Genomic DNA, 14,441 nt, shown 5'->3' with positions numbered 1-14,441 from the left:
TCCACAACTACCTGTAGGAGGCTGTGGGCCTGGTGGAAATCAGCCTCTTCTCCAGGCAACCAGCGACAGGAGAGGAAATCTCAAAAACTGTGCCATGGGAGGTCTAGGTTGGACATAATACTGCTTCACGAAGTATTTCACGAAATATTTCACAAAACGTTGTTTCAAACTGCTTCATGGAAAGGGCGATTAGATCTTGGACTGGGCTGCCCATGGAGGTGAGTCACTGCCCGTGGAGGTGTTTAAGGAAAGACTGGACATAGCACTCAGTGCCATGGTCTGGTCGACATGGTGATATTCGGTCATTGGCTTGAACCAGCGATCTTCTGCAACCTGTAAATTGATTCTATAAATACTGTAAACAGAGAGTCGTGATAAGGACTCTCTCCGGGGACGGAAAAAGCACTGCAGACGCTACACGCGTCTGTTACGAAAGAACTTTCACACCCACACGAGCCCAGAACTGCAGTCCCAGCAGCCAATGGGCGTAGTGCGGGCGGGGCGGCGGGGTCCCGGCGGGGCTGGGTGTCCGGGACTGGGTGTCCCGGGCTGTGTGTCCCGGGCTGCAGCCGGCAGAGGCGGGCCCCGCTACCGCTCCCCCGGAGCCGCCCCCGGCCCCGGCCCCGGCCCCGCGCTGCTGCGCCTGCGCGGAGAGGCCGCACGCGGACCGGCCATGGCGGTGGCGGCGCTGCGGCCGCGGGTGGCGGCGCTGGGCCGGCGGCTCGGGGCGCCCGGGGCCCGCGGTGAGCAGCGCGGCGGGGGCGGGGGCGGCGGGGGCGGCCCCGGGGGCACCTCGGCAAACGGCGTGTGCGCTTGGGAGCATCAGAGCCTGGCCGCGGATGGCCTTAATTTAATCATGAAAGGTGCGGTCTGACAGGATGAATGGCCTGCTTAAGTGGTGTATTATTCAGCCGCTGTTGTAGATGCCCCAAGGATGGATGATAAAGCCATGTGGAAAAGGAGGATGTGCGAGGCTCCTGCTGAGTGCTTATAGGTGCTAAGGGAGCATTGTGTTCTTTCCTCAGATACCTTCTTAGCGAAAGGCTCTGCTAATCTGGACAAATTGATGGACCTCTGCAACGAAGAGGAAGAACATCCTTCCACGCTTTTTCAGCTCTACACCCAGGTATGGACATCAAGCTCCCTTTCAAGAAAATGTATGTTGGGAGTGGGAGACGGCTTGGTGCAAAAGAGGATGGGGCCCAAAGGCGTCTCTATTACTTGGGGGAGTGTGGTGAGCGTCTGTGAAGCACAGATCTGCTTTTGGCTTGAATAACTTGTAGTCGTTTGTGCTGTTACTTTAGGGACAGAAGGGGGTTTGGTTTTACATTCACCATCACCAATCCTTCAATACTTCTTTCACCTTTAGTGAACTAAATGTTAAAAAATACCTTCAAATTGTAATATTTTATAAACTAACGAGTTTTCTATGTTACAACACACCACCGTTTGATTATTTTGATGGCGGTATTTCTACTTTGTATATGTTTTTGTTTTCATAGGCTGTCCTAGACATTACATATTTTGAGGAAAACCAGCTTGTGGATGAAGATTTTCCAGAAGAATCTTCCTTGCAAAAGCTAAAAGAACTTATTTGTGTTCTTTCAGAACCAGAAGACCTAGTGAGGGAATGCAGCATAAAAGAAGAAGTGAGTATCCAGAGGGTGAATTATTTCATTATTTAAAAACGAAAAATCTGAAATGGGACAGTAGTATTTTGATGGGCAGAATTAAAAGTATTTTGAAACATTTTCCAGTCTTTTTGGCATTTAAATCGTGATTCCTGAAAATATTGTTTCAAATGCCTTGTGTGCTCAGAATTTCTCTTGCTAACATTTTGTGATTCCACAGGCAGTTAACAATTCTGTTTGACCTACAGTGTTAGGTTAGGCTAATCTCTCTGAGTGTTGCTATCAACATCTGAAGTAAGAGATTTACACAGTGTTTGCATGTGTGACAGTGCATATGAGTAGTTCAGGTGACTTATTTTTGTGTTAGACCAGTTTGCTGGATTTTATTTCAGCCCATCAACATCCTTGGTGCAGAGTTGTTAGAATGTCTTTACTGGAGAAAAGGAGCCCTGCTTTACATGTACTGCCACACAGCAAAAGAAAGGAGTGAATGGCTACAAGAAAACACTGCCACATTTAAAAAGGTAAAGGAGATGAAAATATTCTATGAGCCTGTGAATACAGCTTTAAAGTTTGACTCTTCAGTTTTAAAATATGGCTGGGTTTTTTGTTTTGTTTCGTTTTTTCTTAGTTAGGATTTTGGGGACTTCATAGAAAGAAGTATTTCTGCGTATCATTAATTTAATGAGAACTTACTTTTTCCTTATTTTTAACTGTACTTAGTGTCTTAATGATGGAGTTCATTACTTGATGAAGATGCTTAGCTTTAGATGCCCTCTTCAGCTAGATGAAGATGTCTCACTTCAAGATAAAGACACAGCTAGATTACTCAGTGAAGGTAAAAAAATGCAAAAAACAACTCCAAAAAACCTTTTAACTCCTCTTAATAACTGCTTCACTTTATAAAATGCTTTTTTTCATGTTTTTATTGTTTGACTTAATTTATGTTCAAGACTTGACACTTTTTAGAACAAGAAGATAATAAATGTGGCAAATAAACAGGTAACAGTGCCACCCCACCCCTTTCTTTTTTGACTGATGAATTCTAGGAGGTGCCAGGGCTCATTTTCCCAGTGTTCTATGAGTGCACTGGAGGGAGGTGAACTGAGGCAGTGTTTGATGCACAGTAGTGTTTTACACTGTCAGTGTTTATACACAGTATTTCAAAACCATCCAGTTCACAACTGATAGATATTTAAGGCACAAATATGACTGCAGAGGGTGCCAGAGGTTCACATTACTGGTCCTCCCTTTTAGCTGTAGGACAGCACAGGTACAAACACAATTACAGACTTCACGCACATAAAAACTATATGCAGAATTGGTTAGATTTGGCAAATATTCTCTGTCACCACTTAATGTATCTTTATGTAAGTTTCATTCTTACTGAGTGTTTACAGGAGGATCTTAGGCTGCATGTGTGAGATGCAAGTAGAGTGATACAGCAGGAGGGGATTTGTAAGGTAAAACAGCTGGTGCTGAGGACATGATGTCCACGCTGAGCACACTCAAAAACAGCTCTACTCTGTAGCAGGATGCAGGACCTTCTTGTTTCATTTGATCTGAAAGTGGCATTGGTGCTATATAGCTTCATAATGCAAAGTCAAGCTGTGGATTTATGTAGCAGGATTTTTCTTTTCATGAGAGACACACATGTGCCTTTGAATTCAAATACTAAAGCTGCTGCTGGTTAACCTGAGTTAAGATGACCTCAAACAGTATGTTTTAGGCTTAAACTGTGGGAGGCACAGAAATACTCTAAGTGTGTGCAGCCATGCCTGTGCTAAAGAGGCTGTAAAGAAATACTGAAATTTTATGAGATAATTTGGCAAACAGAATTACAGAAGTAATATTTATATGGCAGTCTTAAAAGGTTTTAACATTATGGAGGGCCAAAGTGGACAAAGAAATGAGCATGGTCTTGATCCAGGTTTTCTTCTGAACATTATATATTTATATATTTATATAATTATATACTTACGCAGTTACTGAAAAACAATCAACAAGTTGTGTATTTGCTTATAGCAGAATAATAAAGTACTTGATCTAAATTACTTTTGCAGGTATATTTAGTGACACTCACTTACTGGCAATGATGTACAGTGGAGAAATGTGCTACTGGGGACTGAAACACTGTGGAGAAGGGAAGCAGGAAAGCCTTGAGTCAATAGAGCCTTTGTCTAACGGTGACGTGGGCAGCAGATCACAGAGCATATCGCTGGATTTCCAAGAAACAGGGAGAAACATGTTAACAAAGTATGTGGCCGTATGTGAGGGACCCTTAAAAGGTCAAGGGTGGAACACAACAACTGCAAAACAAATGCTGCATTACTTTGTGAAATCCCACAACTAAGATCCGCGGCCTTGTCTGTGCTAGAAGAAAACCTGTGGCATGAGAGCTCACTCTTCCGTGACTCACTTCTTTTCTTTTTCCCACCGAAATGTATACTTCTATTGCATTAAAAACACGCCTTCCAAGGACTCCTGGGCTGCGGTCCAAAGTGCGGTGCAGTGCTGGGGTGCGGGTGCGGCAGCCGCTCCTGGGCCGCGCCCGGGCGCTGGCGGAGCGCGGTGCCGGAGCGTGCGCGGCGGCGCGCGGGGGCGGCGCCATGGCGGCGGCAGCGGAGCAGCGCGGTGCCGGCCTGGAGGCCGCGGTGCGGGGCGGGCTGCGCGTCCTCCGGGAGCGCTGGATGCGGGGCACCCGCGAGCGCGGCGGCACCGCGCCCGACCCGCTCCCGGCGCCCCCGGACGGTGCGGAGGGAGCGAGCGCCCTGCAGACGCTGCCGGTGAGTGGGGCCCGGTCGCATGGGGCGGGGCGGGGTTTGGGGGGGGGGGGGCAAAGCTCTGTATCCCACCCCGTCCTTCTTCACTGCTGAATTCCTGAGCCGTTAAACCGCTGCTTTCAATGGTTTTCAGATCGACGTGCAGCTGAACATCATGTCCTTCCTCTCCCCCCAAGATTTGTGCCGCTTAGGAAGCACGAGTTGTTACTGGAGGGCAGCTGTGCAAGACCCGTTGTTGTGGAGGTATTTTCTCCTGCGGGATCTCCCCTCTTGGACATCTGTTGATTGGAAATCACTTCCAGATGAGGAGATTTTTAATAAAGCCTTTTCAGAGGTCAGCGACAATGCACTTTATGATTACATGGCAGTGTAAGTATCTCCGTACTCTCTTACATGACTTCAAGTCTGCCTACAGCAGTAATACTCAGCCCACAGGCATGTTTCATATTTAGAGAAATAAAGCTCTGCTGTAAGCTGCTGTTTAAATTTTTATGTGTCTCAAATCCATTGTTTATTTTGGGAATACAATTTCCTGTCGGTCCATGGTCTGCTCAGCTCTTTCTGTTTGGAACTCAGCAAGAATGTAAAAGATTGTTAAAAATTGTAAAAGAGACAATGCTAATGCTATAAAAAATTAAAGCTTTTTGTAAACTGTGTGTCTTCTGTGGCACAGAAATATTGCACACTGTTGATCTTGATAAAGAAGTGTTCTTTGGTCTTAGTGGCATGGCACGTATTTTCATAAAAGTACTGAGAAATCTTCAAACTACAGCAAGTGAAATGAGTCTTCATTTTTTCACCTTACTTGGAAGACCTAATAATAAAAAAGTGCACAGAATGTGCACAGAACAACAAGTTGTATTGTTTTAGCTCTGATTGTCAAAGGCTCTAAGACAAACACTGGTTTCAGCTAGTATAGTTGAAAAGCATAGCAACAAAATAAATACTGGATTTGGATGACTGAGAAGAATTCTTGAAATAAGCAGATTATTTTGTGATGACTTCTTTTCTAAACTTCATTCAATTCCTGTAATTTGCAGTAGTGACCTATGGATTTGTTTGGTATTTTTGATTTATTTGCAGTTGCATTTTCCAAAGGTGGTCCTTAAAATGTTGCTTTGTAGTAAGTGAGTAACTTCTGCAATCTCTATGCCCTTCATCCTCTCTTAACAGATGGGAACAGTACACCCAGAATCTGATGTGCAAAATATATACTGATTTTGAAATAGGATTTAAATCTGTTTGATTCTGAATCACCTATTTGAAGCCATCTTTCACTGATTTCCATTGTGTCTGTGTGCTCTTAGCAGTTTTGCTGATCTCAACTGAAACATTTCAGTGTTAGTATAAAGGAGCCCACATTTGATATTTCCTTGAACAGGTTTGTCCAGCAGCAGGCTGCCATGACTCCAGGAGCAGACTGAAGCTGCTGCTCGAGGATGTCTGTCTGACTGTTACTCTCCTCCTCAATTACCAGTCTTTCCATGCCTTCTGGCATCCACACCAAACAAGCATATAAGTTTGCAGACAACACTTGTCTCCTTACACAGTTTGCAGGCTCTGTACCTACAGTGAAAATGGTTCTTTTCAGGTGATTACTTGTTATAAACACAAAAACAGTCTAATTAAGGTTTAAAATGTTCTCAACAAGGCTTATTTTTTAATTTTTTTTTTAATGTGACTCTTCTGCTTTGATGTTATTTTGCCTATATTGTGTATTCAGTGAGAATGGGGAATTAGTGATTTTAATTTTATTTTTAAATAAACTAAAAGATCTGTAGATAGAAGTGCACTGAGGTCCAAACAGTCAGTATTTGGACTTCAGAAGAACCAATGCCTTTGCCTGCTTTATACTGGTGCTTGAAACAATCAGTTTAATAATTTTTGATTTATGCTTTGAGTTGTATCCATAGCAAAGCATAAGAACTGTGGGACCTAAATTGATTTATTTGATTAATACCTCTTTTGTATTTTGTGTTTAATTTCTAGTTGCATCTATTTTACACAGATATAAAAGGAGCTGTCCTCAGGGTAGAAGAAGTTTGAAATCGAGCCGCCCCCGGTATGGGACTGTGACTTCCTTTTTGCAATCACTGGTCACTCAGGCAGAACCTCGCTTTGCTATGTTTGGGCCAGGTTTGGAAGAGCTGGACAACTCTTTAGTACAAAAGATGATGACATGCCCAGAAATTCTGCTGGTAGCTGGCCTACCTCATAGACAAATTCATGGTAATGATGGTTTTGGCTTTTGGCCTTCTTATTTTGTAAATAAATATAACACAAAAAACTTAGAGGAAGAAATGAAGAAAAGGAATTTTTTTTTTGTATCCTTAAAATTCAGTAGAATCATGGTAAAAACAAACCATTTGCTCTCTGATTTGTTCAGAAGAATAAATGCAGGGAACATTTGGGACAAACTAACAGCTCCAGTGAATTTACGATTAAATTTTGACATTGTCAGAAGAATCATTTTGCTCCTTGAATTTCTATCTTCATCCAAAAGTCCATGTTACTGCTGCTGTTATAATTGATAAATGCAGACAGGCCTTTCTTTCAGTACTGCTTGAAGTAAGTTGCTCAAGGCTGATCCTTATATGATTTGGTATTCTGATATCAAATGATATAAATTTTATTTAGAAGAGTTACAGGAGCACATGAGGGTTTTTTTTTTTGATGTTTAAAAGAGTAGCTTTAAAAGTCTAATTTTACTTCAGTCCAAGCCAGAGACATAAATGTGTTGTCTTTTAACTAACAGTTATTTCAGCACAGCAGAATTTGAATAATTAAATTGTATTTATAAGAAGTGTGACAATTGTTTTAGTGGGTTTTTTATTTCTCTCATATGTTCTTCTGAATGCAGCTTGTCATAACCAGACTGGAGCCTTTTCTGTGCCAGTTTCAGCTAATAAAAACAAGTCTGGCTCATTTCTGATTCAGATTTCTAGGTTCAAGTCTAATAATCAGAAATAAGGAAATGGTTTTAATACCATTGACTGGATTTTCATGAAATTAAAAGTCTGATCAATTGGAGCATGTATAAAGTTCAATTGTAAAATAGTAAATCTGCTACCCCTAACAGCAATATCTAGGTTTGAATATATTAATTTTGTGGCACCACTGGAATATTTTGAACTACCATTTAACTGTATTCAGTAGCCAAATAACTGTAATCTCATAGATTCATTTTTCTCTCTGTAGGAATTGGATCAGGAGTCAGTTTTCAGTTTAGCAACAATCAAAAATTCAATATTGTGACACTGTATTCCACCACAAGGTAAGATAAGATCCATTCTCCACCAAACAAAAAGTACAGTTTCTCATTTTTTTTAGACTTTTCTTCATAATCTTGTCATGTGACTTTCATGTGCACTTTCTCATGCATGGATATCATTATAAATTGAAGTTTCAATGCATGCTTTTGCCTTCCCTTTATTTTTTCAACCACTAAATTTTCACATGGAAAATATAAAGCATTTTTGAACAGTATCTGTTCCAAAAGGTGTACAACAGGTACATTACAGGTGCTTCTATCCTTCTTGATACCTTGGTTGAGTCCCCTTTTAAAGCACTCTATAAACTCATTATGGGCTGTATTTTCATAAGCATCTTGCTCACCATCTTTGTGCACGCAGAAAGAAAGGAGGGCAGGCAGAGGCAGGGAGAAATCAAACTGTTTTTCTGGCTCAGCCCATTTTCCTGTCCTTTTCCTGCACCGCCTTGATTTGCAAGATTCAGTTTTGGCATTCTCAGTTAATCTGACTACCGAAATATCTTTCAGTGTGGAAAGGAGGAGAGCAAGGGAGGAGCAAGCTGTTGCTGTGAATAAGATGTTTTACCAAGAGAACAACACAGCAGGGAATCAGCAAGCCATGCACTACAGTGTAATAGCTCAAGTGAGGAAGGTGTGCGAAGTAGTTGATGGATTCATTTATGTTGCTAATGCAGAAGCTCACAGAGGTAAGGGTTTCTCTTCATTTAAATTTTGTGAATAACTGGAGTGTTAGATTACAAAGAATATGCAATACATCAAAATACATGTTCTGACTCTTCCAAATCTGCTATTTCTTCATGGCATATCATGATGAAGAGGTCTCCTATCCTAGACACTCTCTGATCAACCTGTTAGGGATTACAGCCCCTCGTTTTATTTATAGCACATCTATCTAAGTTACATGTGGGAAATTACCTGAATTAAAACACAAACCAAAAAAACCAAACAAAAACCTTGGGTATGTATAGGAGAAAATTGAAAATACTTTGTTTGTGCTGTAATAGCCTGGAAACCACCTTCCCAATGAAAACAGTAACAAATGCAGTTAGTCTAAATCAGTTTAGTTCTGTAAGATGATAATCCAAATAACAATTATGGTAATTGTCTTTACATTCATCAGCTTTGAACGTAGGAAAAGGGCTAGCTCAGAAAAGACAGCAAAAATCTTTGAAGGGATACACTAAGAGAAAAGTGTATTTAGTAGGGAAGAGCTGCTGACTGTGCAATGTATAAGTATTTCTGAATGGCTTGTAATCTTGGTCTCTGTGAGGTACTAAGAAAACACTGACATTAGGACTGAAATAGGCTGCCCGTAGAATCTGTGGAGGTCATTAAATAATACCTGAATGTCATCAATATCTGTGTAACATAAAGCGAGATGAGTAAGTCTTGTGATAAACAGAACAAGATCATTTGGCCCTTCCAGCCCTCTGTCTCATCACCTCTGAAACAACAACAAAAAAAACAACCCAAAACCAAAAGCACCTTGTATTTGCATATACTTAGGATTCATATATTAAAAATTGTTTCGTAGAGCATGATCGTCAGGAGGAGCTGGCTCGTATTTTGGCAATGATTGATCCAGCCCTTGGGCCTCCGAACAGACCTCTGTTGGTTTTGTCCTGCGTGTCTCATGTTGGTGTGAAAAGAATTCCATGTGTTTATGTGGCACATCAGTTGCAACTAAATCTGCTGCATCAGCCCTGGATGGTACTTGCTCTTAAACCTTTACTTTCTGTTTCTCTGTGCTTTAAATTTAATTTAGGCTCTCAGGTTCCTTAACTATACCTACCTAAGCAAGTGTGCAGCTTTCAACACTAGTATATGAGCTTTCCATTTAAGTGAAGGATTTTGTTCCTCTGATCCTCTAAGCTGAATCATTGGCCTGTCTGAACACAAGGAGCTAAGTGACTTGCCCAGAAGTACACAAAAGACTTCAGATGGAACTAGAATGTAAGGAAGGACTTGAAGGGAATAAGGAAGCTTCATTTAAATCTAAATTTCCTGAGTCACAACCTTGGACACAAGATAGATTTCTGTGACATTTTAAAAACACTGTTTACTGTCACTCACTTGGCGTGATGTCTTCAGGTTTTGACAGTTTTTTACCTAGTATGTGAGGTCCTGAACCTGTTATTTTATGCTTGTCAAGCACAGTATCTATCAGCATGATTCAGCCACACAGAATTAATTTTTGTTGATGTTGTGTAGCTGAGGAATAAATCAGAATAAAAATCCTGATTTGTGATAATTCCTTTGCTTTCATAAGGAAAACGTTTGTAGGTTTTTTACAAATCACACCATTTACAATAGCTACTGGATGGGATGTTACAAAATCTGAGTGTTAATAACGTGCATGGAAGTCTAAAGCTAGCAGCATTTTTGCTTTAAGAGTTGGAAGAAGAATTTTCAAGTGGATTGCCATCTGTAAAGTAAGTGTAATGTTCCAAAACAGCTGATGGAACAATTGAAAAAAAAATTCACTGTGATACCAAGAGTAAAAGCTTTCCTAACGTGAGGGGTTTTTTTTGTTTGTTTTCTTTTATAAAACTTTTTTTGTGTAAAGGCCCTTTCCTCAGTGATAAAAATTTAGCTTTGATATGAGTGACAGATAGACACAGAGTGATATTAAAATACTGTTAGATCCCGTTAGTTGTTATCTCTAGCACATTAACTTTTTCTTTTTTTTTTTTTTTTTTTAATTTTCACAGATGCAGGACACTGTAGCTGCAACTTTGGATGGATTGCTAAATGGAATTGAGTGGCTCTTGGAAGAAGCAAATTGTAAAAGTGCTTAGGAATAGAATTAGGTATTATTGCACTGTACAAACCCTTTTCCAGTTGAAGTAAGAATCTTGTTCCTCCTGCCAGAGTACTGTGAGAAGAGAAAACTGAAGGGAAAAGCTACATGTATTTCCCTGCACATACTTAAATCCTTAACATTTTTCTAACTACAGTCCTTAATTAGAAGTACAAGTGGGATTGCCTGGATTCCAGCTGCAATGAAGAAGTGATTTGGAAGAACAATCTGAATGTTATGTTGTTTTTCTCTTCTTTCAACCAGAGGCCTTTATAGTTCAATCTTTTCCAAGATATCTGATGGCCTAATATCTTCTGTAAAAATATATGTAGCACTACATTAGTTTATCAGCAGAGCCCTATCACACATTTAGTAAATATATTGAGTGGAGATCTTTACAGGGACACTTCTTGACCAAAGAAAGCATACTGTAGGTTGTACAGTTGACAGAAAGACAGTAACTCTTTATTTCAGAAAAGTGAATTACCCTGTATTTTTCTAGAAAAAAATGCCTAGACAAAAAATAGTGGGGGGATTTTCAGGCCAGACCAGATTTCTTAAATGCAAACACTGCTGCATATAAATTGTTTCTTTGTTGTGATCTGAGTTATTAACCGGCCACAACAGACTGCAGTATCTTTTGCTTTCTGTTGCACTGAAATCATTAGCTTGAATTGGATACACCTCTGATGCCATGAACAAATGTTTAATAGGATCATTCAGGACTTTATTACATATATAGACTATCAAGTTTTCCAAATAGTTGTGGTCATTCGCATATGTGTTGAAATTTTCTACACAGTTGCAAGTAGTTTTATGAAAAGCAAAGCAACATTTCAAGGCTGGAATTGTCTTTTCCATATTGACGTCTTTGGGGATAGTCGTAGTCTTCCACCTTTTCATGTTTTTATTATTGGGTGAATGTTCTGAAACTTTATTTGGATTTGTTGCCTGGGCATTTATTTGCTTTATTCTGGGCTTTTTTTTCTTTTTTCCTATCTTCATGGAAATTCAAGTGTCTCACAATTTTTTCTTGGTACCTAGACAATGATTGCATGGCACACTTACAGCTGTAACTGCCCTCAGTCTGGGATACTTCAGTGATGATCAACACAGCTATGTCAGAAACATTCCACTTGAGAAGATGTTGGGGATTTTTTTAATGAACTAGAAAGTATTTCTCTTTCTTTTCATCCTTGTGTGCAATTAATTCATCTTTCTAGATTTTTTTATGTGTCCTAATCAGAGACACATGGGAGTTTTAAGGGAAAAACCAAAGCAATATACAGAATGAAAATTTTGTGGTTTATCCTTTTTTTTTTTTTTTTTTCTGTTTTATCAGCGTGTGTGTGTTTTGCCCTTTAAAATGGAGCAGACACAATGGATTTATGAGTGTTTGGAGTAAAATTCCATACTTTGTGACTGGGTGTATGTGATTTTCCTCCTAATCACATGAATTTAATAGTGGTCTATATGCAGGGGATTGAATGCAGCAATCTGATTCTGTGTTGGCTGATGCGAATATGGGAGGGTTATGGAAGATCTTCTTTCTATTTTCTTCATGAGGAATAAATAATTTTAAAAATAATTATATTTAGAGTTTTCCTATGTATGTTAAGTCCCCTACATGTGTGCACGTGTGCTCATACACTGCAATCCCACTGTCATAACAAATTACCATTGTCATCAATAGTCATTAATGAACAAGGTTATTGTATGCTACCCGTTGAATTAAGACAACTCACTGTTATCTCAAAAGATTAGGATAATGCAGAGTATGTATTTTTTCCTAAAGAGCATCAGCTAGGTTAACCTAAAGCTAGGATACTTTTCAGAATTACAAGTCCTCAGGGTGCAATCTAGAAAAGAAACAGTGGGAATGAGAAGTCTATGCAGTCACAGAACTCCATGATTAAATGTTGTGTATCAGCACAGGTAAGGAAGATGAGCACGTGCACTATCCAGAGGAGCAGCTGAGGTGCACAGAGATGTGCTGGGGAGGAGGCAACCAGTGCGGGAGTCAGCCCTGCTGGGACACAGGGCCAGAAAGACTTCACCCTGAATCACCAGGCTTTAAGTTTAAGCCTTGGGAAGACTTCTCTAAGGCCTTATGGCAGTTAATACATTAATCAAGTCACCCTGTATAAGGTTATGTTTCTAGAATGTTCCCAGTTATCTCCCTGATTGGTCATTATTTGTTGCAGTGTTTTGCATATTTCTAACCCCAGTTCGTGACTGGACCCATGCCCTCAGACCTACCCTATATACTGTTGTGTCTGCCCCAAGTCCTGGTCTTTGGAGTTTGCCCCTATACTGTGCACAGTTTATGGGCATCTTCCCTATTTTATTTCTCATTTAAGTGTTTCTTTTTCATGCACTCCATTGTACCCACTCCTTTTAGTTGGGCCTCAGTTCCCTGAAGTCAGAGAACCCTAAGGTTTTAAGGGGTTGTTGCAGCCACTCTCACTGTTGAGAGACAGTTGAGCAAACCAGCTTGCTGAGCATACATACAGCAAATAACTGCCGAGATGCACTGCCTTTTAGGTTCAACAATTCCTACTACGTAAATTCCTGAGTCTGCTGAATTTAGAAGCATAGAAAACATTTAAGCTTGGAACTGTCATTGTTAAAAATTCAAAAGTAGTTGGGTATGGAATATTAGAATATGACTTAAGTACATCTTAAATATGTTTAATGTATAAAGAAACCCTACTTTTAAAAATGTCTCATTGGTTTTGTATTTATCAAAATAGATGCAACTGTGATGGGTTTGTGAAAAATCAAACCAGGATCTGGATCTCATGAATATTGCTTTCTTAGGGAGAAGGATTCTAACAGCATTAGAAAAAAATTGCTTTCCTGCCCACTGAGGCAGGATGTTTATCTAAACAGTGGTCACAAAATAAATGTTAAAGTGATAGTACATGTGATTTATAAGAAAACTCAGTTACTGAGGCTTCACCTGAGCAGCTTTCTGAAAAAGAAAGTGGCTATGGGGATGCTAATTTTCAAGTCTTTGAAATTTTGAGTAACAAAAATGCCTGATGTCTGCTCCAGAGCAGTGCCTGGGGACACATGTCAGGCTCTCAGGGCAGAGGCAGCACACTGTCACTGGTGAGAGGTCTTGCAGGTTACGATGATGACGGAGCAGCCGTGGATCAAAGCAGGAGTGTCAGGACCCTTTTAGCTTCAGCTTCAGAGGGAAGCTGTGGCTCTCTCTGTGTCCTGCAGGGTGGCACTGCTGATCTGCATCAGCACTGATGCTGTCCCTACACCCTTTGCAAAAATTGCTTCAAGTAATCAATTTCATTCTCTGCTCAGAGATGCAGGAAGCAGGTGCAGTTATAGAAAAGCCTATGGGAAAATCAAAATGCTTTTCAAAAGCTTATAGACAGGGAAAATACTGCCTCTTAATCTGGTGGGTATTGTCAATATCATTTTGAATTGTAGCATGAATATTGCAGCTAAAAAGAATAGATAGAGTTGCTGTCAGGAAAGCTTATGGAAATAATTGCTGGCATTACTGCAAAGTGATTGATGTCTGTGATTTAGTGTGTTTTTCATGCCACTCTAGCACTAGTGGTTCTGGATAAATTAGTTTCCTCAAATACATGAGAGAAATAACATTCTTTGTTCAGTTACAGAAGGTGATATTATAGCTAAAGCCTGTGCTTAAACCTCAGAGCATGTCTGAACAAAGGCTGCCCTCAGTTGTCTTAGGAGGATGAAACTGCAACCAAGAATGTAGGTAGTAGGAATAGAGCAGAGACCTTACAAACTACAAAACATGATGGGTCTGGATAAGGGAAGTATTTAAGAACCAGTGTGTTGGAGTTGATGCTGATGAAACAGTCAAGAATGACAGCCTAAGGCCATGGGAAAACCCTTCGTAGTAAGGGCTAATCCCATAATCCCCTCTGATTCGAATTTGTTAACTAGAAAGTTTTGTGTTCTTT

General features: G+C 40.3%; 2 protein-coding genes across 3 annotated transcripts; both read left to right on the top strand.

Moving 5' to 3' along the window:
- The first annotated feature begins 529 nt into the window (after positions 1-529).
- RIMOC1 (RAB7A interacting MON1-CCZ1 complex subunit 1) lies at positions 530-4,119 on the top strand. Its single transcript, XM_058827233.1, has 6 exons — positions 530-743; positions 1,026-1,126; positions 1,503-1,649; positions 2,024-2,155; positions 2,355-2,469; positions 3,695-4,119. Exons 1-6 carry the CDS (start codon positions 674-676, stop codon positions 3,982-3,984), a joined length of 855 nt encoding a protein of 284 aa, XP_058683216.1. The 5' UTR covers positions 530-673; the 3' UTR covers positions 3,985-4,119.
- Positions 4,073-12,723, top strand: FBXO4 (F-box protein 4). Of its 2 annotated transcripts, XM_058827231.1 has the most exons (7): positions 4,073-4,417; positions 4,548-4,783; positions 6,423-6,643; positions 7,613-7,688; positions 8,193-8,371; positions 9,220-9,395; positions 10,397-12,723. In XM_058827231.1, exons 1-7 carry the CDS (start codon positions 4,073-4,075, stop codon positions 10,481-10,483), a joined length of 1,320 nt encoding a protein of 439 aa, XP_058683214.1. In that variant the 3' UTR covers positions 10,484-12,723. The 2 variants fall into 2 exon arrangements, with proteins under 2 accessions (XP_058683214.1, XP_058683215.1); XM_058827232.1 differs by lacking the exon at positions 9,220-9,395.
- Positions 12,724-14,441: the final 1,718 nt, after the last annotated feature.

The sequence above is a fragment of the Poecile atricapillus genome, chromosome Z (genome assembly GCF_030490865.1).
Source record: "Poecile atricapillus isolate bPoeAtr1 chromosome Z, bPoeAtr1.hap1, whole genome shotgun sequence".
In the NCBI taxonomy this organism is placed as follows: domain Eukaryota; kingdom Metazoa; phylum Chordata; class Aves; order Passeriformes; family Paridae; genus Poecile; species Poecile atricapillus.
Note: the sequence above shows the minus strand (reverse complement) of the source record. Positions and strands in the feature narration are given on the sequence as shown.

Coding starts and splice junctions, on each gene's coding strand:
- RIMOC1 (XM_058827233.1), top strand. CDS start 674: ATGGCGGTGGCGGCGCTGCGGCCGCGGGTGGCGGCGCTGGGCCGGCGG. Junction 1,650..2,023: donor AATGCAGCATAAAAGAAGAA/GTGAGTATCCAG, acceptor ATTTTATTTCAG/CCCATCAACATCCTTGGTGC. Junction 2,156..2,354: donor ACACTGCCACATTTAAAAAG/GTAAAGGAGATG, acceptor AACTGTACTTAG/TGTCTTAATGATGGAGTTCA.
- FBXO4 (XM_058827231.1), top strand. CDS start 4,073: ATGTATACTTCTATTGCATTAAAAACACGCCTTCCAAGGACTCCTGGG. Junction 7,689..8,192: donor ACACTGTATTCCACCACAAG/GTAAGATAAGAT, acceptor AATATCTTTCAG/TGTGGAAAGGAGGAGAGCAA. Junction 8,372..9,219: donor TAATGCAGAAGCTCACAGAG/GTAAGGGTTTCT, acceptor ATTGTTTCGTAG/AGCATGATCGTCAGGAGGAG.